Source organism: Podospora anserina, chromosome 3 (genome assembly GCF_000226545.1).
Source record: "Podospora anserina S mat+ genomic DNA chromosome 3, supercontig 2".
NCBI classification, from domain to species: domain Eukaryota; kingdom Fungi; phylum Ascomycota; class Sordariomycetes; order Sordariales; family Podosporaceae; genus Podospora; species Podospora anserina.
Window position 1 is genome coordinate 650,433 of NW_001914856.1, and position 23,153 is coordinate 673,585.

General features: G+C 54.2%; 5 protein-coding genes across 5 annotated transcripts; 2 read left to right on the forward strand and 3 right to left on the reverse strand.

Moving 5' to 3' along the window:
- Nucleotides 1-2: 2 nt before the first annotated feature.
- Nucleotides 3-2,024, reverse strand: PODANS_3_3670 (uncharacterized protein; the record flags this gene model as incomplete). Its single annotated transcript, XM_001909117.1, has 2 exons — nucleotides 3-1,746; nucleotides 1,807-2,024. Coding segments are annotated over 2 exons (1,962 nt in total), but the record flags the coding sequence as incomplete, so codon positions are not given.
- A 2,077-nt stretch (nucleotides 2,025-4,101) lies between these two features.
- On the forward strand, nucleotides 4,102-5,412 carry PODANS_3_3680 (uncharacterized protein; the record flags this gene model as incomplete). Its single annotated transcript, XM_001909118.1, has 1 exon — nucleotides 4,102-5,412. A coding segment is annotated over one exon (1,311 nt), but the record flags the coding sequence as incomplete, so codon positions are not given.
- Nucleotides 5,413-6,382: 970 nt separating this feature from the next.
- Nucleotides 6,383-9,533, reverse strand: PODANS_3_3690 (uncharacterized protein; the record flags this gene model as incomplete). Its single annotated transcript, XM_001909119.1, has 2 exons — nucleotides 6,383-7,114; nucleotides 7,167-9,533. Coding segments are annotated over 2 exons (3,099 nt in total), but the record flags the coding sequence as incomplete, so codon positions are not given.
- Nucleotides 9,534-10,538: 1,005 nt separating this feature from the next.
- PODANS_3_3700 (uncharacterized protein) lies at nucleotides 10,539-11,271 on the reverse strand (the record flags this gene model as incomplete). The annotated part of the gene is made up of 5 exons (XM_001909120.1): nucleotides 10,539-10,566; nucleotides 10,651-10,692; nucleotides 10,773-10,854; nucleotides 10,913-10,977; nucleotides 11,042-11,271. 5 exons carry the CDS (start codon nucleotides 11,269-11,271, stop codon nucleotides 10,539-10,541), a joined length of 447 nt encoding a protein of 148 aa, XP_001909155.1.
- Nucleotides 11,272-19,759: 8,488 nt separating this feature from the next.
- PODANS_3_3710 (uncharacterized protein) lies at nucleotides 19,760-22,267 on the forward strand (the record flags this gene model as incomplete). Its single annotated transcript, XM_001909121.1, has 1 exon — nucleotides 19,760-22,267. The coding sequence occupies one exon, from the start codon at nucleotides 19,760-19,762 to the stop codon at nucleotides 22,265-22,267; it is 2,508 nt and encodes an 835-aa protein (XP_001909156.1).
- Between the last annotated feature and the right edge of the window lie 886 nt (nucleotides 22,268-23,153).

Sequence of the window (23,153 nt, forward strand, 5' to 3'; positions counted from 1 at the left end):
GTGTTGCTGTTGTTGGTCGAATCCTGCGCTGCTGTTGTTGTCGGTGCTACTGATGATAACACCGCCGCCGGGGGTGAGGGTTCTTTCTTGATGGTGGTGATCACAGGGGCAGGGGCAGGGGCGGGGGCGGGGGCGGGGGCGGGTATTGGTGCCCCGGGGACGGGGACTGATATCTTGACTTGGGAGGAGGAGGAGTGAGTTGATGGACTTTGGTGTTTGCTGGTCATGGTGACCGTGGTAGACCGGGACCAGGGGCGCATTTTTTGACCTATCGGGCTAGTTGTCAAGCTGCGTGCCAAGGAGAGCATGTCATGTAAGAGAGATTCCCATTCCATTTCCTGCTCTGCATCCCCTTCCTCGTCGTCGGCTTCGATTATCCCTTGCTGGAGGGAGCTCAGACTTAAATTTGGGTGCGAGGTGCGAGGGGAGGGAGCAGCGGGTAGGGGGGTGGGAGGGGTGTAGCTGATTAAGAAGGGGTTGAGCGCCAGAGAGGGTGGGAACATGGGTGGTCGTTTTGGCGGGAGAGATGGTATCCTCGACACCAGAAACAAGGCTGTTTTGAAGTAGAGGAGGTCAAGAAGAAGAATGTACAGGTCTGGTGTGTTGGGCGCGATGGAGCCGAATCGGGCGAAGAACTCGGAGATGATAGGGCCGAGACGTTTTGCTCTGGCTCGGAGGCAGGCTGATTGGCGACCTTCGGGTCGGATGGTCGAGGCGGAGAGCTTGTGCAAAAAGGCCATGGTGTCGTGTTGGAAGGTGGCCATTAGTTTTCTGGCCTCCTTCGTGTCTGATATCACTGTTGGCCCCTCGGCCGTCTGTAGGCTCGCGCCGTCGTCGTATACCCTCGAGACGTACGACTTCTCCGAAACGACCGGGTGGATAGCTGTCGTAAAGAAACACGACGTGACTTCTAGCCGGGCAAATAACCGAATGATGTCGGGCATTTCCAATCCGTCTCTCTGATGACTCGTGCCCAGTGGTGGCCACACAAATATTGATGTGTCGGATAGGCAGTCGAAGACATTAAACGGCATGCTCTGTAATATTCGAAGACCATTGACAAGGTGAGTCACGGCCACCGAGTGCTTCGACCTGACGGTTTCGAGAAATATAAACGCCAGACAGCAGATGAGTGTAATCCTGACCGAATCCGGACCCGTCGAACCGACATGTCGTTGCAGCTTTGCGATGGATTTGTTGTACTGCTGAATAACAAACACCTCCAGTGCGTCGCGGGTGAAGCCGTCGAGGACCTTTTGGTCTGGAAACTGAAGCAACGTGTGAGCCGCCCCGAGGGCCACCACGGCGTGCTTGACCGCCTCATCCTGACAGCAATTCGTCGATGGCGATATCACCTTGTTCCAGAACACGGTATAATGAGACAGGTGCTGCGGCATGCTCGGGTCAAACCACGTGGAAGAGTTGGAACGAAACCGGCCAAAGAAGCGTTTTTCCGTGTCGGTCCCGTCAATGTCAGCCGGCGCAATCCGGCGCATCGACCGCAACGCCTCGCTCCATTGACACGCCTTTACGAATTCCACCTTGGCCAGCTCGGCAGTGCGTGTTGGGTCGGCAGGCGAGGACCGGTAGCGGGCGTAGGCCGAGCTGGAACCCTTGTCGTAGCCATCACACGTCCTCCCCGTCGACGTGCACCGAAGACAAGCTGGCTTCTCCTCTCCACACTTCACCCGACGGATCCTGTTACCATCACGGTCAGAATCTTTTTCTTGCTGTGTCTCGTCATTACTCACTTGCTGTCGATCCTTGTCAGCCATTGAACCACAAAGTGTTCTTCTCAAAACCTACCAGGTGATGCAACCGGTCCTGACTTTTGGTCTGCTCGCTCTCGTCCGCTTCTTGATGTGACCCGAGGCTGTGGTGGTCGAAGCTGTTGTTGTCACTGATGATGCCGTTGGAGAATTCGTCGCCGATATCGAGGGGCTCGGATTGCTGCTTTTGGTATTTCCCCCTCCGGTCGTCTGTATATGAAGCGGCGGCGGCAATCTCTGCAGCCCCTCGGCCATAATGCTCGTGGTTCTCTCTCCCCCCTGGGTATACCCGTGCTACTGTGTGTGTGTGTGTATGTGTGTGAGCGTGTGTGAGTGTGTGTGAACCAAAACCGAGATCATTCGGAGACAGGAAAAAAAAGAGGTCTTCCCCTCCCTTTTTGGATCTTTTTTGGTCGTGTTCCAGGGGCAATGTAATGTAAGCCAAGGTGAAGGGTAGGTAGGCAAGTGGACACCGACTGCTTGACACTAATCAATAACCGGGCATAGATGCGCCCTCACAGATTCAGAACAAGCACACCCACGCAACGGCACGCCGAGAAGCGAAGGAGGAGGAGATGTAGCGAAAAAACAAAAACCCCCATGTCCCCATGTCTCCATACCTTACCCTCCTCAGATCTTGCATCATTTTTTGAAGGGTAGTTGAAGTAGGAGAGGAAAAAAAGAACTGCCTGGGCCACCTTGGCCCCCCCGTTTTCTTCCACCACGCCGCCTTCTCTCCCCATCTCACCCACTCAGCTCGAATCCTCTTTTATCCTCTCCATCTTGTTTTTTGCCATCTCTCGCTTGTCCCAGATGGTCGACCGAGCCCCGGATCGACTCGAGACGCAAGGTCGGAATCGATGTCACTGAAGCCAAAAATGATGGGTTCACACATGTCGGCGGGCGGCCCAGTAGCCACATGGCAGCCCCCCCCCCCCCCCCCCGGGCATCGCCGGCGACGTGCGTCAAGACAACTGCTATTGTATGCATGGAATGGAAGCATCCATCGAACTCTTACTAGACAGCAGGTTGTCAAGGCAATCGAGCAAACTACCTTTGAGCCCTCTGTCAGTTTGGGGCATGGCAGCAAGGGCTCTGACTAAGATGAAGTTTGAGAAGAAGCAGTCCGGCGGAGGTGGTCGACGGAGCAGAGGAGTTCTCGCTAAGAATAGCGGTACGGAATGTCGGTGCCTGGTGCCTGGGGAGTTGAGATGGTTGCATATGCTTGCAGTTTTTCTGCCCGAGAGGAGTGCTGTGCTGTAGTGGTGATGGTGGTGGTGTGCTCGCCCCGTGGCCCCATCATGGATATCTGACACTCTTCTGAAGAGCTGGGTGTCCCTCTCGATCAGATCAGTTTCCCATCGACTGATTTGGGCTGATCCCTTCCGTAAACTATCCACTGCCGGCGCGGCGGAGCATGGAGTTTCGGAAGGTGGTTAATTATTAGTGCATCACCGGAAGCGTTGCGACTCCAGCGTTCCCCGTCGTCCGCTATACCCCGAAGAGTTAGCAGCTCGGCTCGCTAAAACCCGCCCACGCGTCGAGCCACAGACCTCGGCCAAGCACCGGAGGGGTGTGTCCAAAGACTCGCCGTTGCATCCTGTTTTTGGCATGGCTAAAGACTGAAGATGTCTGTCTGATGGTGTTTTGGAATGTTTGTGTAACAGCGATGGTTAGATTAGGCAACACGAAAAGCAGCAGCCTCCAAGAATAGGCCCCAGGCATCGAGACATACAGAGAGGTCTCAGGTCGGGGTCCCCGGGCTTGCCTTGGGAAGCATCACCATTCCAAATCATCATCACCAATACAATCACTCAGTAGTCTCAAGAGCAGCGTGTGTTTGCATGCTGCCTGCTCTAGAAACAACAACCTACACCCTACACGTGCAAAAGACGACCGGGGTTCACGACATCGGCCGTTGCGCCTTCGTCATGCCTCACCCTGCCATCGAAGAAGGACCGAAGGTGAGAGAGCAGAGGAAAGAGTACGGAAGCTACATCGCAGAAAGAGCCAACCCGCCAATCTTCAAAGCCAATCCCAACCTCCAACCAGAAAACCCCCAGGACGTCGAATAACAACCATCTGTCAGCATCCCACGGCAGTCAGTCTTACAAGATATCATCAAACCACTATCATGCAAGCATACACCCTCCCAACCCGCAGCTACCGCCGCGACGACAACACCACCGCTTCCGAACCACCCCTCGACCTCCAGACCCCCTCCAGCGACTCTTACTACAGTAACAGGCGCTCAACAACCCCCCTCCCCTTCATCCGCCACCACCGCAACCGCCGCCGTCTCAACGTCCCAAACACATTCGCCGGCCTCTAGGAAAAGGACCCGAATCGGTTTCCTCCTCCCTCGCAGCAAACCTTTCGCAATGCCGGGTCCTCCCAGGAGAACCGCCCCGACAACAAGGAAAACACCCCCTCCAACCTCCCGTCATATTACTCAACCTACTCCCTCCCCCGTAAACCCAGCCCCAGTCCCCCCCCGACAGAGCGAGTGAGATCTCCCTACCGCCACAGAACCTTCTCTTTTGAATCCCCGCCTGCATCTCCAGAGCTGGTGGTGTACGCCAACCAAGGGGGGTTAGATCTCTCTTGTGCATCCCCAAGGGATGACCTCGCCCGACATGATATCAGCCACGCCCAAATCCGATCAGCATCATCCACCTACCCCTCCGACGAACGGGCCCAAAGTCCTGTCTCCCCGCCGTTGACGCTTGGGAGGAAAATATTGTCTAGTCTGGCGGGGTATGGATTCAGCGAGGCGGATTTTGATGCTGATGCTTCTTCGGAGGGGGAGGATGACGATGGAGTAGAGGAGGGGTTGTACCCCGGGGAGAAGAGGTTGAGCCGAGAGGAGGGGGAGATTGCAAGGGTTATATCCGCCGCGAAATCATCACCACCTGGGGTCCAGAGTCAGGTCTGGGGTCGGGCGGCGTTTAACTTTCCAGCACCGCCCGAGGAAGGGGAAAAGGAAGAGGACGAGGGTTTTGCTTTGCCGGCGCCGGAGTCACCTCTTCTTGTTGGGCTGGCGGTTGAGGACAGGATGGAACAGGAGGGAGCGGATGAGGATGCTTCCACGAGGTGTTTACCCAGGGTGAGCACTGCGTTTTCGGGGTTTGAAGGGGAGCATTCTTCTTTCGTACCGCCGCTGCAAGAAGAGGAGCAAGAGCATGTTTCTTTCGGGATGCAGTTGAGGGAGAGGATTAGTGGGCATTTTCGGAGGGGAAATGGTAATCATCAGCATCATCATCATCATCATCATCATCATCGTCGTCGTCATCATCATCATCATTACAAGTCGGGCGGCTCGAGGGCTGGGGGTGGTGGTTGTGGGAAGGGTTTGGAACGGTTCAAGGAAGAAATCTCAAAGACAAATGTTGGGACGGATGTGAAGAGGTGGTTTGTGAGGGGGCTCAAGGCAGGGAGGAAGGGGGTTAGGAGGGTCAAGAGGGGGTTGAATCATCATGGGGATGGCGACAAGGGGAGGGAGGGGAAGATGAAAAGGGAGATGAGGCGGGTGGATGAGAAGCTTGAGAGGGAGAGGGGGAAGTTGAGGAAGAAGCCCAGGAGGGAGGAGAAGGGGCAGAAGAGGGAGGGTTTGAGAGGACGGATTTGGGGGTTGTTGGTGTAGTTTTCTATCAGGTATCGGTTTGGTGATGCGGGTTGGGGTCTGGTGGTTAGATTAGGTATGGATTAGACGGCTTGGTGGTTTAGGGTTTGGAGACCGGGGTGATATATTCTGAGCATTATTACCGTCTTTTTCCTGGAGCCGTACAAAACGGTCAGAATAGAGGGCAACTCGAAACGGGTTTTCAACTTGTTCACTTGCAAAGAACTGTGCTTTGTCTCTCCGCCGAGATTTCGTCAGTCTGTATGTCTCGAAACCCCCTTTACACGACAGCAACCACACCCAAAGCTCGGTATTCTTTTGTGGACTTTTGTGTCAGGACTTGGTGTGGTGATGTCTGAGTAAGATTCTTGTTAGACACACATTCGGACCAGTCGGAAGGGACCCAAGTCGGTAGTTGAGGGGTTTGGTGTGTGTGTGTGTGTGTGTGTGTGTGTGTGCGTGTGTATGTGTGTGTGTGTGTGTGGGCTAGGGAGGTAGGTACTTTCTGTGCAACGTTTTACTGCATGGGCAACTCAGGACGGCGAAACACGGGGCTTACATTTTCGTCTACGGAGCGTGGATGTGTTTTGAGGTTTTTGACGGCTGGGCGGCACAGTAAACGGTGCAAGTTGGATACCTTACCTGAGTACCTAGGTAGGGATAGGATGAATAGGGGAAGGGTTGGGATAGGTGACCATGGCAGTGCAGGGGCTTGACATTTATGGGTGAGGTGAGGGTACAACCCGTTTTGAGAAGACGGACATACAACCCACACTTGACGAACTACTTTTGATTCACAGAGAGCACTTCCAAATCACAGTCAAAGGTAGCTAAACGTGTCACCAATCTTGCATGTCACCAAAATCAAGGCGTGGGATCTAATCCATTCCCTCAGCCAAGGTAGTAATAGAAGTCTAACCGAACAATGTTCCCTCCCCTTCATTCCCAACCTTTGTCATTTCTTCTAGCTAACCTGCCGGCCCTTGAAAATCTACCTAATCTTCACCTTGATGTACGGCACCTCCACATCCTCCCCGTCCGCATCCTCCGTCACCACATCAAATATCAGCTCCTTCTGATGCTCGGGAATCTTCTTCTTGCTCACCGTCTCGACCAGCTCGCTCAACTTCATCGGATACTTGTCCTTTCTCTTCGCAGGCGGGAAGAAGGACGCGTACAGCAAGCTCACGCCCGAGCTCACCATCGAGATCTCCAGGCCACGGGACTTGAAGTCATCGATCAACTCTTGCAGCGTGACATCATTGAACTCGAAGCGGTCCCAGATCTTGTCAAACGTCACCTTGCCGTCGGGACCCATGTACTCAACCTTGGGGCTGGCAATCGGCTCGCTGAAGCCAAAAAAGGGCAGGGCCAAGTTGATGAAGCCGTTCTTGTACTGCTCGATGTCGTCCTTGCCGTCGATGATCTTGAACAGCTCAAGGATGACCAGGCCGGTGACCAACGCCGTGGTGGTGGCGATGGCGGGAATGATCTTGCCGGCGATGAACTTGGTCTTGTGCCTATCGGCCTGCTCGATCTTGTAGTTGTCGGCACGCAGGTTGCTGGCGGCCGTGATGAAGTCAATGTGGTGGTTAGTATCATCATCCTTCTCAAACTCGACAGGAGTGAGCTTGAAGCCGGCAAGGGACTTGGGATCGGGAAGCTGCTTGATCAGGTTGCTCAGCTCAGCTTCATCATCAAAGGCAGCGCCGGCGTTCGGATCCTAAAACAAGTCAGCGAGATCATTCTAGGGTTCCTCTTCAGGCAAGACTTACAGGCTCCTTCTCGTCGGCCTGAATCTTGACGTTGGAATCAGGAGAAAAGTCGGGAACAATCATCGACTCCAAGGCCTGGATGTAATCCTGCCTTGTCTTGTCCTTGACATTGATATTGTAATTGAAGGCATGCAGGTTGGTCGCCGCCACGATGAAGCTGTAGTGAGTGGGATTGTTCACATCAAACTTCAACGGATCAGGCGCGCGCTTCGGCCCAGACCAGAATGGGGTGCCGGTAGACGAGACAGAGTCCTTGGGGAAGTTGTAGAGCAGCTGCTGAATAGCATTGTTGTATTGCTTCTCGAACAGCATGCGACCCCACTGAACGCAGTCCTCAAAGGTGAGAGCCCGGTCATTCTTGAGGTAATCGAGGAGCATCTCGAGGGTGGCCTTCTCGTTGCCGCCCTGCTTCAGAGTGGTCTCGAGGTAGTTGGGCTGGGTAAGATAGAGGTTGGCTGTCTCGGCAGGCTTGACAAACGAGCTCTCAAACAACTCACGAGCCCACGCAATGGTGTGCTCGATCTTGTTGGGGAAACTGCGCAGAGTGCACATGGGGAAGGACTGCTCGGGGGGATCCTGAGAGGAGGAGTATGACTCGGTGATCTTGGGAAGGACAACCTGGGTGTTGCCCTTGGTACCAAGAGTACCGCTCTCCAGCAGAGGCTTGTGGAAGAAGACGCATCTCCTGTCGACATATGTTCTCGCCTCAACGTTGTCGAGCGCATTGGTAACACCGTCCAAGTCGTTCCAGAAATCCTCGTTAAAGATGTGCTCTGTCTCGGGGCTGACACGGTCCTTCAGGGTGACGATGTGGCCGACCAATTCAGGGTTCATCGCCTGAACTGCCCTGGCGGCACAGTCGCTCTTCATCTGGCCGACATCCTTGGGCCTGAAGAGGAACTGCCTGTTGAGGTTGCTCTTCTCGATGGAATCCATGTCGGTAACGGTGATCTTGCCGCGAGGACCGGTTCCGAGACCGATCATGGCCCAGTTCTTGAGCATTTCGCAGCCGATAGCACCGGCACCGACGAGGAACTGTCTGACGTTGGCGACCTTGTCTTGGAACTCGCGGCCAAAGACGGCAATTTGGCCATCATAGCGAGCTCCGGTGGGCTGGCAGAGCTCCTCGGTGCGGGCAACACTCGTTGGGAGTGATTCAAGCGAGTCAAAGTACATGAACTGCTGCACGGGGTTGAACTTTCCAGACACAGCCTTGAGCACTTCTTGAGCCGCGAGGCCGCCGAAGAAGGCGGCCATTGGGTTCAGGTCACCAGTAGCCTGGTAGCTGAGCTCCTTCAGGAGCTTCTCATCCCACTCCACCTCGATTCCCTCGGCTTGGGCGAACTGCTTGGCCGAGCTGATCACGACAAGCGCATCCTCATCGTTCATGGGCCGGGGAAGACGACCATGGGTCTGGGCAAAGGCATGCACGGCTTGGAATCCGATGTGAAGCTGTTGTGGGCGATCAAACTTGGCAAAATCAGAGATGACAAATTCAGGCTCTTTCATGGCAGCAGAAATGCTCTTGAAGCTGATGAACTTGGGCATCTTGACCTGCTGATAGAGACCTCCGCGCTTGTACTGCCCGAGACCTGACACGTCACCGATGGAAAAGGTGTATGGGCCCCTGACCGTGACCTTTCGGGGCTCGGCACCGTTGAGACCCTCCATACCCTCCACCTCGGTAAACGTCACGTAGTCGCCATCCTCCAGCCCGTGCCGCGTCTCATCGAGGGCAGAGACCAGACCCTCCTCGTCGATGCCTGCCACTATACCACTGACGGGGTTCTCGCCACTGGAGTCGAGCACGGTGAAGTTGTTGCCGAAATCGCAAAAGATGTTGGCGAACAGGCCGGCTGTCTCGGCGGCGATAAAGTAGATGCCCTTCTCGTGGCAGTAGTCGCCGACGAGGACCTTGAGGTGCTGGGGCGTATTTGTTAGAACCACGACCTGGTACTTGTCAAACTGCGACAGGTTCTCGCCAAGACTATCAGATTGGTGAATGTGAACTGGTGTGTAGGCGTTGAGCTCGGCGACACGTGGGGCCACGACCTGGTCGCGAGGCTTGCCGACGTCTTCGGGATGCAGGAAGAAGTTGGAAGAGAAATCTGCGATGGCGACGGGGGCGGGATCGAAGAGGGAGACGCTCTTCACACCGGCGAGGGCGATGTTCTTTGCGATTTCGACACCAAGACCCTTTTGACCAACGATGAGGACGTTGGAAGCGCCCATGCGCTTCATGGCCTCGTGGCCCAAGACATAGAGCTGTCGGCTGTAGAGCGACTCGTCGATTTCGGTGGTGCCCACGACCGACTCGTCGACCTGCATCCGGGTGACGAGGTCGACCTCCTCGGGGAGCTTCTTGTCCTGGATGGCATCAGGAGCAGTCAGTTTTGAGCCTGTCGGAGCTAGGGTTAACTAGCAAGGAGAAGACGAACAGTCATGGTTTTCTTGAGGGAGATAGGCAGATCCCCGTCGGATACTTTGCGTTTCCCCAGCTTGACAGGTTTATGTGATGGCTGGTGGAGTGGTTTTTGGATTGTTGATGGTGGTTTGGGTGGTATTGCGGTTGCACCGGGCGAGGCGGCAGTTGAGTTGACGGGTAGAGTAGAGAGTTGGCGGTGCGAGGTCCTGGTCACAGGTCAGCCCCGCCACCGAGCTGGACTGCGGACTGCGCTGCGGGGGATGATGCGATGGATGGTTGGCTGGGTGCCTTGTGAGCTACCCTGGAGTGTAGAGTGGGGGCAGTGACAGCCTGGAAGTAACAGTAACAACGATGCCAACGGTTTTATTATTTGAAATGGTAAGTGTTGGTCTGTCTCTGACGCCGATGTTTGCAATTTTGTATCTATTATTACCAACAGAGAGCTCGCCTCACAGTAAAAGACAGCTTTTGTTCCGAGCTGTCAGAGCTGCATGGAATCTGATGGTGATTTCTAACCATCCATGGCCCATGGGCCATGATGGAATGCGGTTCCACCCCCTGGGGCTGCCTAGTGGGGCAACTGGCCCCGCCTTTCCCGCCAGGTACCCTTGGCCGTGCAATTGATGAGAAGGAACAACTACTGTTTCGCTCATCGACTTTTGACTTCGATTACAACTTTTTTCCCGATGAGCTTCTTTCATGGTCGGGGACGGCAAGAGTCATGATGCGTGATTTTGATGCTTCCAAGTGGGTAATAGAAGTCTTTCTTTTTCTCTCTCCGACACACACATCGTCGATGAAAAGAGATATCTGGCAGGATAGGTATAACCCTAGAAATACAAAAGGGCTTGCTAATGGCAACAGAACGTAAGACTCAAACTTCCAATATCTCCTCTCTTGCTTGTGTCAAAAACCAAAGAATCTCTCCACCACAAAGTCGTGTTGAATCACTGAACGGCTTTTAGATAGACGTCACTAAGGTAGGCAGAAGCAGGGTTAGCAGAGGTTCAGAGGCTCAGATGAGTCAAGCCAGTCGGTGAGTGTCAAGAGAGCACTTACAAGATCAGATCCGCATTGGGTGGGATGTGGCCGCGGAATCCTCTGTTAACAAGCGCTTGGTTAGTCATTGTCTGTGACTAATCGCAGTATAGGTTGGTAAGGTAACTAGTAGTCGCGCATACTTTTCGCCATAGCCATAGTCGCTGGTGATATCAAGCGTGGCTCTCTCGCCAACCCTCATGTCGAGGACCGCCTCATCCCAACCTGGATATACTGTCAGCTGACAGCTTGTCACAGCGGTCCTGTTACTCGACATGCGTACCTCTAATGAGTTTCCCGATCCCGATCTGAGTGGAAAAGTCTCCTCGACCGAGGGAGGAGTCAAACCTGAGGTAGGGGTGATCGTGTTAGTTGGTTGCATTTAGAGAGAGAGAAGCAGGTTGTCACTCACTCCTGGCCCTTGTTTTCTGGTTGGCTGGCGTCTTTTAACCAGCCAGTGTACTCGATGACGACTGTTTGTCCAGGGGCAGGTGAAGGTCCGGTCCCGTGGACATGGGTTATTCTTGTGACGCCCATGATGCTGTTGATCTGTGGGGTTGTTGGAGTTGTTGGAGGATGTAGAGTGTGAGAGTCAAAGGTAGTCGTAACGAGCTCGGAAAAGGACGGACAAGAGTGTGGCATGGTCTGGAAAGCAACGTAGGATCTGGAGACGAGCCTTGTCCTTTTTATATATCAGGACCCTTCGTCTTGAGGTCCCCTCAGTACCTACATGGTACCTCGGGGCTCGGAAGCCACGGCCGGTACTTTGTCGCTGCTAAAACACTGACTGACAGATCAGATGGGAGATGGCCGTGTCGATCGATTCCCGTGCCCCCGTCACCGGCCAGTCCCCAGTGGTTCTATGCTAGCTCGACCCTGCAATCTTAGTCTGCGGTGCTGGTGTTGGTGGCATCCCACATCGCATCCAGGATGCTGTGATGGATGAATCTGGTCGCCGAACTGGTGTGTAAGACCCCGGTCCTGGTTGGCTGCACGGCAGAAGCAGCAGCTAGATCTGGCGCGGGGCTATCCGTGGGGTTTGGTCTTCTCGAAGCGAGATTCTCTGATGACCCTCTGTGACCCCTTCACTTTTACCGCATGCTGCATGTACCCAACCTGCCAATCTGCTTTTTTTGCATCCCCCAACACCAAGATATTGGGATGGCCTTTGAACACGGGAAACGCCTAAGCGGTACGTAGCGGCAAGGGTGGGCACCACCACGGGCCGACGCCGACAACGGTCCATCACCCCCCTAGGTTACCTTCAGGAGAGAAACCTAGGTACTGTGTAGGGTAGCTTCGAACCTCGTCCCAGCACAGCGGTGGGACAAGGGTGTAGCTTGTAGCGAAAAAGACCCGCCTGTGCCACCAAACCGTTGCTGAACGGTGTGAACCTCACTCAAACCTCAACTCACTCAAACCTCAACTCACTCAAACCTCAACTCACTCACAACAGTGGAGGCCACCCCCCGCCTTGTGCTCCAACGACATGCGAATGCCTTGCGGGCAATACCAGACAAATGACAGAGTCTCAGTCTCAGCTTCACACTCTCGACAGCCACGCCTGATTCCAAGACACGCCGAGAGAAAGATGGGGGGGGGGGGAGGGGTCAGCTTCATGATGGACGCCCAACGACACAAGTGGGAAGACGAACAGGAAAAAGCATCCGGGGCGGGTATCGTGATGTTGCTGGGGTGGGGATGGAACCCTTCTGGCATTTCTGTCGGGTGCCCCGATCATGTACATACATGCGGAGCAGACGCAGGACGGCATCCAACATGCGCAAAGAGGGCAAACCGTGGATGGTTGGGCTCCAGGGCAGTTCTCGGACAAGAAACCCAATCTCCATACCGATATGGAGTGCCATTGCTCCAGCTGCAAGAGCCAGGGCAGGATGCCAGCGTGCATAGATGCCGCATGACACCAGGGCTAGCCCGACTCGTCGACGGGTTCAGATCTCGTCTTTCCCCTACGGTGCCTATTCCTCGACGCTGGCCGCGGCAACACGACGATATCTCGCAATGAGCGATGACGTAGCTTGTCCGCTGGTACGGACGGCTCCATCAAAAAATAGCTTGATGCGTTATGGGTATGTCGCAGTCCAGGGCCCAACAGGAGAAACCTCGCTATTGCTCGCCTTTCCCGCGGCTGTTCCTGCCGCTCGCTGATGCCATATCGGGCCGGTGAACACAAGAGAACCTGGAGAGGAGCGTACAGATCCATCAGGGTCAGGCCGGCCAAGTAACACGGAGCCAATTATCCGCCTAACGTTGCTGCCGTGAGTGGTTTTGAAGGAGCACACGAACGGACAAGGCACATGTGTGTGCAAACTGGCATGATACCCCCATTTCCATGAGACTCGGGGGTCTCTCGCTGGTTGCAGGGCAAGGATTCATGGGGTTCATGACGGGCGATGGCAGAAGTTGTCCCGATCTGCACCACCAGCACCTGCGAGCCTATCACATTGGCAGCCAAACAGCGAGTGTTATGCCAGATAGATTGGACGTGACTGCCGCCGACTGATGAGTACGAACGCAGCACCGCACGATGTCGACCATGGTTCAGAGGGGGGCGAACATCCTTTGGGCTCACCATGGCACCCTGCATCCTGCTTTTCTCGCCCTTCCAGACATGCCATTCTATCTCACCCTTCCGGCCGATGTTCACAAACGGATAGGTAGCTTTATGAACGACCCTTCAGCCGAACCACCTGCAGCAAAGGTGCTCTTGCTGCCGAGCTCACCTTGTTGACGACAGCCCCATGCCGTGATGGGAATCTTGGTCTCCTCCGAGGCCCCAATCTATCGATCTAAGGATCTGCTGAACACAATGCCTCCAACCGTACGGGATGGAGCAAAATTCGGTTGGCAGCTCCCCCGGGCATTTCTCTCGGTTGCCATTGGCCCGAAGGCCCTTGGTCCCCCTCGTGACAAGATCGAGATCCGGCTCTAAAGGGACTGGGAAACACGTGGTGTCCCTAGAGTGGTGGAGTACGGCGTGTGACCACAACCTTGAACCTTGTGTGAGAGATTCTGCCGCTTTGATCTTGTACAAGTGGGTAAACAACCTCGAGATGGGATCTGTCCGTATTACGGCGATAGATGTACCGGGAGGGGGGGGGGGGGCGCGAATTCAACCTCCGGCTGCTCGCCCCAGGAGGCTTCTTTTTCATCCAGTTTTTTCCTGTCGGGGACACGGACAGGCGCAGGTTTGGCCTGATCATCATCGCATATCCCGTCACACTTGTGACAACGAATGCACCCCAAGGCTGCCCGATGCCTTTCGGCGCCGGCCCATTCTCCATCGCCAACTCGTTTGAAGATGTGATGGGAGATGGAGTCTTCTGCAGGACCCAACAACTTGACATGACCCATCACCGAACAACTACTACCACTTGAGGAACTGGGAAATAAGGATAGCCTCGCCGGGTGGGAAGATAAGGCAGTCAAACCACAGACGGAACGTTGCAGACCTGTCGTAACACACTCGACGATATATCAACACACACACGCACACACACACATCTGGAAAGAGATATGAAACACGCATTCAACACCTGATGCGGCTGCGCACATGGTAACTTGCTCCGTGACAGATATTTTTCTTTTCCATCAGTCTTTCTCTCCCATAAGCCGATGCCGCGATGACATCCCGAGAAAGTCTAGACCGACCGAAAAGACCTGGGGGTTTCCTAGGATTCGGGCGCGAGACACATTTCTCACGTTCGCTGCCGATCGGTCAAGGTTGATTGACGAATGATGGATCAGTTCACACTTGTGAGACAATGCAGGTGAGTGGGCAGGTCGACAGACAACAGTCCGTGGGGGTTTTTTGCTAATAGTCAAGGTCAGTTATGACTGGTCGGCAACGAGAAGAGGGAGGGCTTCCACTACTCATCTAGAAATTGCACATTGCAGCCCATTTTTGAAGATCAAAGAGCCAACTCACCGGCTGGTCGTACCCCTGATGTCCAACTGTCCTTGGTTCTCGCCGCCTCACAGCGCCGCAGGTCGTCTTGTTTGGACCATCACAAGATCACGACCGCGCCTCTCGCCATCAATGTGGAGCAGGTAGGTAGGTGGTTGAAGCGAGCCTAACAGACTGCTGGGGAAGTTGAACGAAGGAGATGAAACAGCTCGCCTCAATGTTCGGGCTTCTCGAGCGATTAAGAAAAGAAACTGGGACGTAGACGAGGCTGAGCAGCAACGGGCGCCGCTCGGGGAGGCTCAACTGACTTTCCGAGTGGCAGCCTGACGGATCACGGATGAGACTTCGATCCATGTCTACCTTTTTACTGGGAGAGGATCAGGTCGCAGGTCATTGTCGATGGGATGGGTCCTATCTATCCGTTATCCGATCTTGACAGGGTGATATCCGCTTTTCTTTTTTTCTTCTTTTTTTTCACCTACCTACCTACACGCCGCCAATCTGAGTGGAAGATCTCTCACTCGACCTAACATAGGGGCCACCATCACCAGCAGCTCCCAATCCAACAACATGTCCAGTAAAGGTGTGAAACACAACAACAAGATAACTCTGGTCGGAGTAGGTAATCAAAGCCAAATAAGGTAAACCATATGCATAATCCCCACACCTACCTTCAACCAGAAGAGAAGTTGTTGTTGACAAATGCAACGCTCTCATCTCGGGCTTACCGCCCATATAAACCGATTCAACCAAAGGATTCAAGCTATCAATCTCACCTACCCAGCTGTCAAAAAAATAAAATCTAAAAAAACAATGGCACCGCAATTTCGGCGAATTATGTATCTCACCCGTCAACGTTGTGTTGCAAGGCTGCTTACCTCCCTAGGTAGGTGCTCGCGCCAATTCCCAGATCCAAGGTTTGAGCTGCGTTGCGCGCTTAGAGATTAGGCTTGGCCAACGGTGATTGACAAGTGATTACCCAATGGAGAGACGTGTTGGTGGTGGTGTTGGCTGCCATTCAGCCAGATGGCGAAGACTGTAAATATCCAAGATTGGAAGCTGCGAGTTCTTTAGTTTCGTCCCAGCAGCTCACCAGCCTTTGGCTCTCTCACCGGTTTTTTTTTTCTTCATAACTTTTCTGCAAGGACGGTAGGTTATCCAATCACGACTTGACAAGAGGAAAATTGGGCAAACAGTCCAATTAACAACCAACAGGATTTGTAGCCGCAGAAATCGCGATTGGCAAGACAAAACAAGGGAGCCACGAGACCGAGACCGAACCACCGACCTGATTTGACATGGCCGCTTAACAGACCCACGGTAAAGCAAGCGGTTGTTGGTTTGTTCCTCACCTCTTCACCTGCCCCCCGTGCTGTGGCGGAAGAGGCTCACAGCCGACTTTTGGCGCGGCGTGCGGCGAGGATGTTCAACTTGCGGCACAGAACGTTGACTTGTCTCTTTTCCGCGTTGGGTATCCTTCAACAGGAAAGAGCCTGAGAGCTGAGGAGACCTGAGGCGTGGAACGGTGCAAAGTACACGATCCGGTCCGTTTTGGTGCCATTCTTTCACCCAGTATGGTCCGTTTATGGTGAACCTGTGCAAAGGCGCCTCGGAAGGATCAGGTACACATGGCGCACGAGTAAACTCAGCAACAAGAACGGGACAGATCGTAACTGGGTATGGGCTGGAGCGAACGGTGTAAGGTATCACGGAGATCTCTCTCCCTCCCCCCGAGACCAAGGCGGGGCATGGTAAGGTAGGTAGGTTCAATTTTCAGCCCATCAAAAAAGGTTTTCAAGTTGCGCAGTTTGCTCAGCTTGTTCGTATCAGAGAGGGGGGAAATGTTTGATTTGCTTGTCTATCTTCCTCTGACAATACGAGTAAGTTTACGCACGCAATTCACACACATACATCAAATACGATCTCATCTATTTCATTCCGAAGTGATGGATGCTGCGGTTAGTGTATCGTACCTGAAGGTGTCACCCCCGCATCTCCAAGGCAGGCAGTGCAAGCATGAACAATGACCATCACGCGGGGGAAGAGAGAGACCCTGCATCCAAGAACTGCTTTTTATAACTTTAAACTCTTGTGGCTTCGTTGCTCTCTCTCTCTCTCTCTGATCAACAACATCACGAGAGATCACGACATCAAAAATCCTGGGCCACTGCTGATCTACTGTGCCTGCTTTGATCTGCTGATGTAATACCTACCCCACCACCACCACCATCCCTTCTTCTCGACAGGATAGATATTGCGTACTTTTCCATTCCGACAATTCACAGCCACGCGATCTGGTATGGAAGGGAAACGTGGAGCTGTTTGAGGGTAAGACATCATCGTTCGTTGAAGAGAGCTTCCTTCCGGAAATGGCCAGGCTTGAGGAGCGCGATGGAAACTATCGATATCCAAACCATGTGGGAACAATGGATTGCCCTATTATCGTTCTGTGCCGTCGTTAATCAACTCATCCAAATTCTCACCGTTTTTTAACCCTACTGTCTTGTCATGGCACAGCGGGCGGCCACAAGTTGGCAGTCAGCTTCTAGAAGGTGCGGAGGCGGAACGCGGCGAGCTCACGCCCGAGGAATGAAGACGAGCTCACTTCTGGGACGCGCCATCAATCATATTCTGCCGTCCCGAAAGGGCGGGTTCTAGCCCGTCTCCCGTTTCAATATATGTGCGAGAGAGGGATGGGTGGAGGAGGGGAGTCTATGTAGGGCAATGCGGGATGTGATAGCACATATGGAGAGGCAAACTTTTTGCTGGATGGATGGGTGCATGGTAATATAGTGGCGGTTAATCAACTGGGGGCATTCATCAATTCGGCTACAGTATCGAGATCAAGGTTGTCAAGTTGCAGGTGTGATATACACCGAGTCCATCGAAGTAGGTATAGTAGGACCTCTCCAGGGAGGCAAGGCAAAAAGATCGTCGCTGTATTGGCACTCTGCCGTTCTTCTGCCGGGAGGGGAACACGGAAAACTCGCCGATGAGAGAGAGTTTTCCAGCAGTGGAAAGATGCCGTCGGTGATACACCAGACAGATCATGGTGTACGTGAGCGGTGGTTCTCTTTTGCACAAACTCGACCGAGTTTGTGAACGGACCATAAAATACGACTGATGACTGCTGCCACCTGATACCTCGTGTTGAGTGCTAGCACTTATAGTGCCCGGCCGTGACACCAACAAGCCCGCCTGAATTTGATTGATGGATCAACGCTTCCTTCAACGGCTGTGACAGTTGACAGGCGGCGGCGGATGGCCTTTGTGACGGGTCGAGAATCAGAGCAGATCGGATCAGATCAGATCAGACCAGATCAGATCAAAGTCACCACGTGTTGAAGAGGAGAGATGATCATCGACAAAGACCTGGAAGATTGTTGAAGAATTGGAACGGAGAAACAGACGGGCTTTTGGATGATGAATTGCCCACACACACACACAACAACAGCGCGCAAATGCAAGCTTTGAAACAGTATTGAATGATGGTCCAATAAGGAGAGCCCGCTTGTGCTGTAGTGGGCCCAGTCCTTAATTGAAGCTAGAGCTACCAGGTCAAGGCTACTTGTAGATGTGCTGCTGGAGGCTGCTCAGCACGTGGAGAAGGGAAGTATCCAGTACCTGAAACTGTCTCCCCAATTTTAGGTCCGGACTATGCACCACCGTGCGACCGTGGGCCAATAACTGGCCGCTTGCCCCTTTAGTAAACGGCGGAGTCCGTTAATCTTGGACAGCTTCTCCTCTTTTCTCCCCAGGCACCCGAAGCCTTTTCCACCCTTCTTGCAGCCCATTCCCAATGATAATCCATGGCTGTCTGTGGTGGCTCCATTCCATCCACCACCGGGCGGGCGGGCAGCGCAGGTTCAACGCGCGTCTCCAGCGTTCCCGTCTCGCAGAACCCCGCACTATTTTCTCAAGATATCACGATATCTAGGAAGGTAGTCTGTTAAGTTGTAGCAGAAGATGGGCTGGGTGTGAGAGTAAGAGATTAAAGCAAAGTGTCCACCGTTCGCTCCTCCTCCTGCTCCTCCCCTGGGGCACGGTCTGGTTTTTAATTTTTTGAACTCGTGGTGTCGCCGAGAGGGGCCCCTCCGTTTCAGGCGTTTAATCTCAAAGTCACTTTGCATAGACATTGGGGTCCACAGATACCCTTTAGCCTAACGGCCCTCCAAGCCAAGCTGGGAGCCCTGGTTCGTGTAATATTCCCACTGCTACCCTCACCTGCACCCTTGCTTGCAGCACAGCACTCCAGCACTCCGCCCCAGAGGTCTGCTTCCCCCCCCTTCCCTTTCCCAGCCCCTTGTGCCCTTGTTGTTTCTTCCGCTTCCTTTGGGGCTATCCTGCGCCTTTCGTTCGTTCGTTCGTTCCTTCTTCTTACCCCTTCCCTTCTCCTTCTCCCCCCCCCTTTCCTGCCAGTCGACATCTCCAACCCGGCGATTCTCTTCACCAACAAGTCCAAGACGACGTCGTTGCCACCAGACAACTCCGGGCGACTCGTCGACTTGTCCACCGAAGAAGACCCATCCCACCGGCGACCCTCCAGATGCCCCTTCTGACATGACCCGTGGACGCGATTACTCGAGACCACGAAGGTGAAGCACCAAGAAAAACCAGCAAAAATTCAAAGAACCACCCAATTGGACGATATCTCGTCAAGACACTCTTTTTATCGCACTCGACGACCGAGTCGCAGCAAATTGTGAGTGAGTGAGTGAGTGAGCGAGTGAGGGCTGCATAAGGGGTTTAGGGGCGTACAAGAAGCCGGCCGACCAGTGCTGCGACCACGAGCACGGAAAAAAAGACAACAGCAATCTCTACCGTCTGCAGGGTCGATCGTGGGGATCTGTTTATGCAACTGAAGTCATCAGGGAGCGGGAAACCAGGTTTGCTAACCAAATGTCATCACGTTCAGAACACACACATACACACAGACATATACACACACTCGTTGATACTTTTGTTGTCAAGTACATTCATTATTCCATCCTGACAAAGTGAGTGTTGCCTCACAAAACACGAGTACGGGACCGGGCCCGGGGTGGCGCTGACAATGCATTGTTTGGGAATTGGCAGACACACAACCACATACACCAACTCACACTTGCACACTTTTGGCGTCGGCCTCAAGGCTCATTCGATTCAATTCAATCTAACCAGCTTCGAAGACGCGAAACACACGCATTGGAAAACAGAGGGAGAATGAGGACAGCATCGGTTTTGGTGGCGGCCTTGGTGGCGGCCTCGTCGGCAGCTGCCGAAGTCGCGACAAAGCCCAGGATCTACTTCCCACGACACGTGAAGAGGCAGTTTGGGAATTCGACATCATCTAGCACGCTTGACCCCGAGTTGAGCGGGTCAACCGCTCTGACGGAGAGCGTGAGGACAACGGTTGTGATTACTTCGGTTCCTGTCGCCACTGTCACCATCACACCGACATCGACTTCGACCCCAGATCCCCTTGATGATGAAGAGGAGGAGGAGGAGGAGGAGCCTATCGTCATTGTGCCCAGTGGTATTGTCACCAGCAGCGCGTCCACCTCTGTTAGCGCGTCAGAGTCTTTGTCGGAATCTGTGACTGAGTCTGCGACGGATTCGGCCACAGTTGCGTCGTCAACTCCGGTGGATGAGGAGACCACCACCTCTACGCCGACTGAGGAGGAACCTACAGTGACTCCGACTGCGTCCGCGACAAGCTCGCAGACTGACCCCGAAGAGACGGAGACCGCCAGCGAGGAGCCCGAGGAGACCCCTACGCCTACTCCTACTCCCAGCGTCGGGCCGACCGCTCCCTTCAGCAGCAGCAGCAGCAGCGTCGATCCTGAGCCCACCGCGTCGTCTACTGACGAACCGGAGCCTCCGGTCACAACCAGCTCTGAGCCCGAACGCCCGGTGACAACCAGCAGCACTGAACCCGAGCCTCCAGTCACCACCAGCACTGAACCCGAGCCCCCGGTCACCACCAGCACTGAACCTGAGCCCCCGGTCACCACCAGCAACGAGCCTGAGCCTCCAGTGACCACCAGCAGCACCGAACCAGAGCCTCCAATCACTACCACCGAGCCCGAGCCACCCGTTACTACCAGCACCGACCCCGAGCTTCCAATTATCACCACCAACAGCACCTTGCCGGAGCCACCAATCACGACCAGCACCTTACCTGAGCCTCCGATCAGCACCGATGTCGACCTACCGATCATCACTACCAACAGCACTTTGCCGGAACCCCCCACCACGACGACTGGTCTCGATCCCGGCCCTACCGACCCAGTAACAGATGATCCTACTACTTCCGTCACGGATCCGGTGACGGATGGACCTTCCTCTGTCACCACCACCGATGGTCCAGTTATCACCCCGGACCCCGTGACAGACAACAGCACGACTACGGAACCGCCCATCACTGATCCACCGCCGTCAGATACCACTACTGCGCCCACGACTATCCCAACTGACGACCCTGGCTCTATCAGCACCCCGGGATTCGGCAACACCACAAGCTCGATCACGGAGCCAACAGGTGGCTCTTCGGAGCCTGTCACCGAGCCAACAACTGTGATTGATACCACCTCTGTGCCAACTGGAATCGTCTCCACCCCGGGCGCCAGCAACATCACCTCGATCCCCATTACCAGCGAGCCTGCTAGCGAACCTGCAACACCCGGCCCTACCACGGTTCCGTCGACTAGCGAGCGTGTTACCAGCATTGGCGTCATTGGAAGCACCACCCAGTCGGCACCATGGCTTCCCACTACCATTATTGTAGCCCCGACCCCCTCGACGACTGCATCAGGCGCCATTCCCACGACTGCTAGCGGCATCCCCACCACCTTCCCCAAGGCTATTCAGCCCGAAAATGGGAACGATGTGGTGCCGCAAGACACCGACTTGATCCAGATTGGCTTCCGTGAGGGATACAACTACCCCTTCCTGGTCAGCGAGAACAAGGCTGCGGCGCAGATCTTTAAGTATCTCCCCAAAGCGCTGGCCGAGGCTGGACAGTTTGACATGTCAAAGGTCCAGGTTAAGAGACTGGTGCCTTTGGACACCCAGAGCTCGCTGGGCTACATCACCGCCTGCGCCATTGTCACGTACCCGAGGTCCATGATCGATGCCTTGTCTGCCGACATCAAGTCCCCCAACGCCCCGCTGTACAGAAACCCCGACATCCTCGTCTACAACCTCACCATGCAGATCAACCCAGCCATCCCCATCGAGTACGGCTCCGTCTACGAGGGTGAGGGGATCGGTGGAGTCCCCGGCGGTGGCGTCCCAGGCGGCGGCGGCAGCGGCGGCGACCCCTTCGGCACGGGCGGCGACACCAACAACCCGACGGGATCCCAGCGCGGAACCACCGCCGCTATTGCCGGCGGTGCCGTCGCTGTGGCGGCCGCGTACGGTGTTGTCATGTTTGTCATTGCCCGTCGGTACAAGCGCAAGAAGCAGCTTCACCGCCGCGCCAGCTCCATCAGCAACCCATCCGACATGCGGGAGACGCCCCGCGGCGGCAGCCCTGCGCTCATGGGTGGGGCTCTCTTGAGCAGGGACTTTACCGGGTATGGTGCTGTGGTTGCGGGAGGCTCGGGGTCCGGGTCGACGGGGCAGCCGGGTGGTCGGGATAGCCACGGTAGCGGGCGGAGCGGCGCGGGCAACTCGGGACGTTTCATCTCTGCTCCTGTCGCTGCTGAGAACTCGCTTGGGTGGAACTGAGAGAGAGAACGAACAACCTTTTTTTTTTTTCTCACGACCTGACCTGACCGCCATGTTAAGAGCCTATCCCCGCACCGCACCGCCACTGGGTGTGTGTGTTGTTGTTGTTGCTTTTCCGATGCCGATACAAATTACTGTTATTATTATTGTTCCTAAGCAACAGACGAATCCACCCACCTTCCCTCCCTCAAGCGACTACGACGATGACGACGAATCTTATCTTTTGACGTTTGAGTGTTGAGCTGAAGAGCGAGAATCCCGGATCTTTTTTTTTTTTCTTTCTTTGTCAATTTTTCTATCAGCTTCGATACCCCCCGGGCGGTTTTTAGCGCGTGTTGTTGTTGTTGTTGTTGTTTAATCGAGTCTTTTTTTGTCTATCAGCATCTTTTATCACGGAAAGGCTTCGAACCGGGATACCAACTCTTATATAGAACAGACGGAACAGATGGGCATTCCTACCTCACGCGCGAAAAGATTCTCGTCCTTGTTCGTCAACCCCAATCAAACCTCAATCAACAACCGCAACGTTACAAACCAACCAACCAATTTTTTTTATTAAACCTGTCACAACTTTTTTTGTTATTTACCTTACACAAACTTATTTACTGCCTTCTTGTTTTATACACGCTCTTCTTTTGTGGAGAATATGGGACGGAATTTGGCGGGCGAGAAACAAAAATTGGAACCCCCTCGCTATCTATCTTACCGGGGTCGTATTTAACTTTTTTTTTGTTTGTTTGTCTCTTTGTGTATAAAGACTGGATTTGGGGAAGAGGAGAAGATGGTGTTGGAAGTTTGCGAGGATATTTTTGGAAACTTTTTTTCCCCTCGCCACTGTTTTTGTGCGACATGTGAAGGAAGGGTCAACCTGACCCGCCTTTTGGGG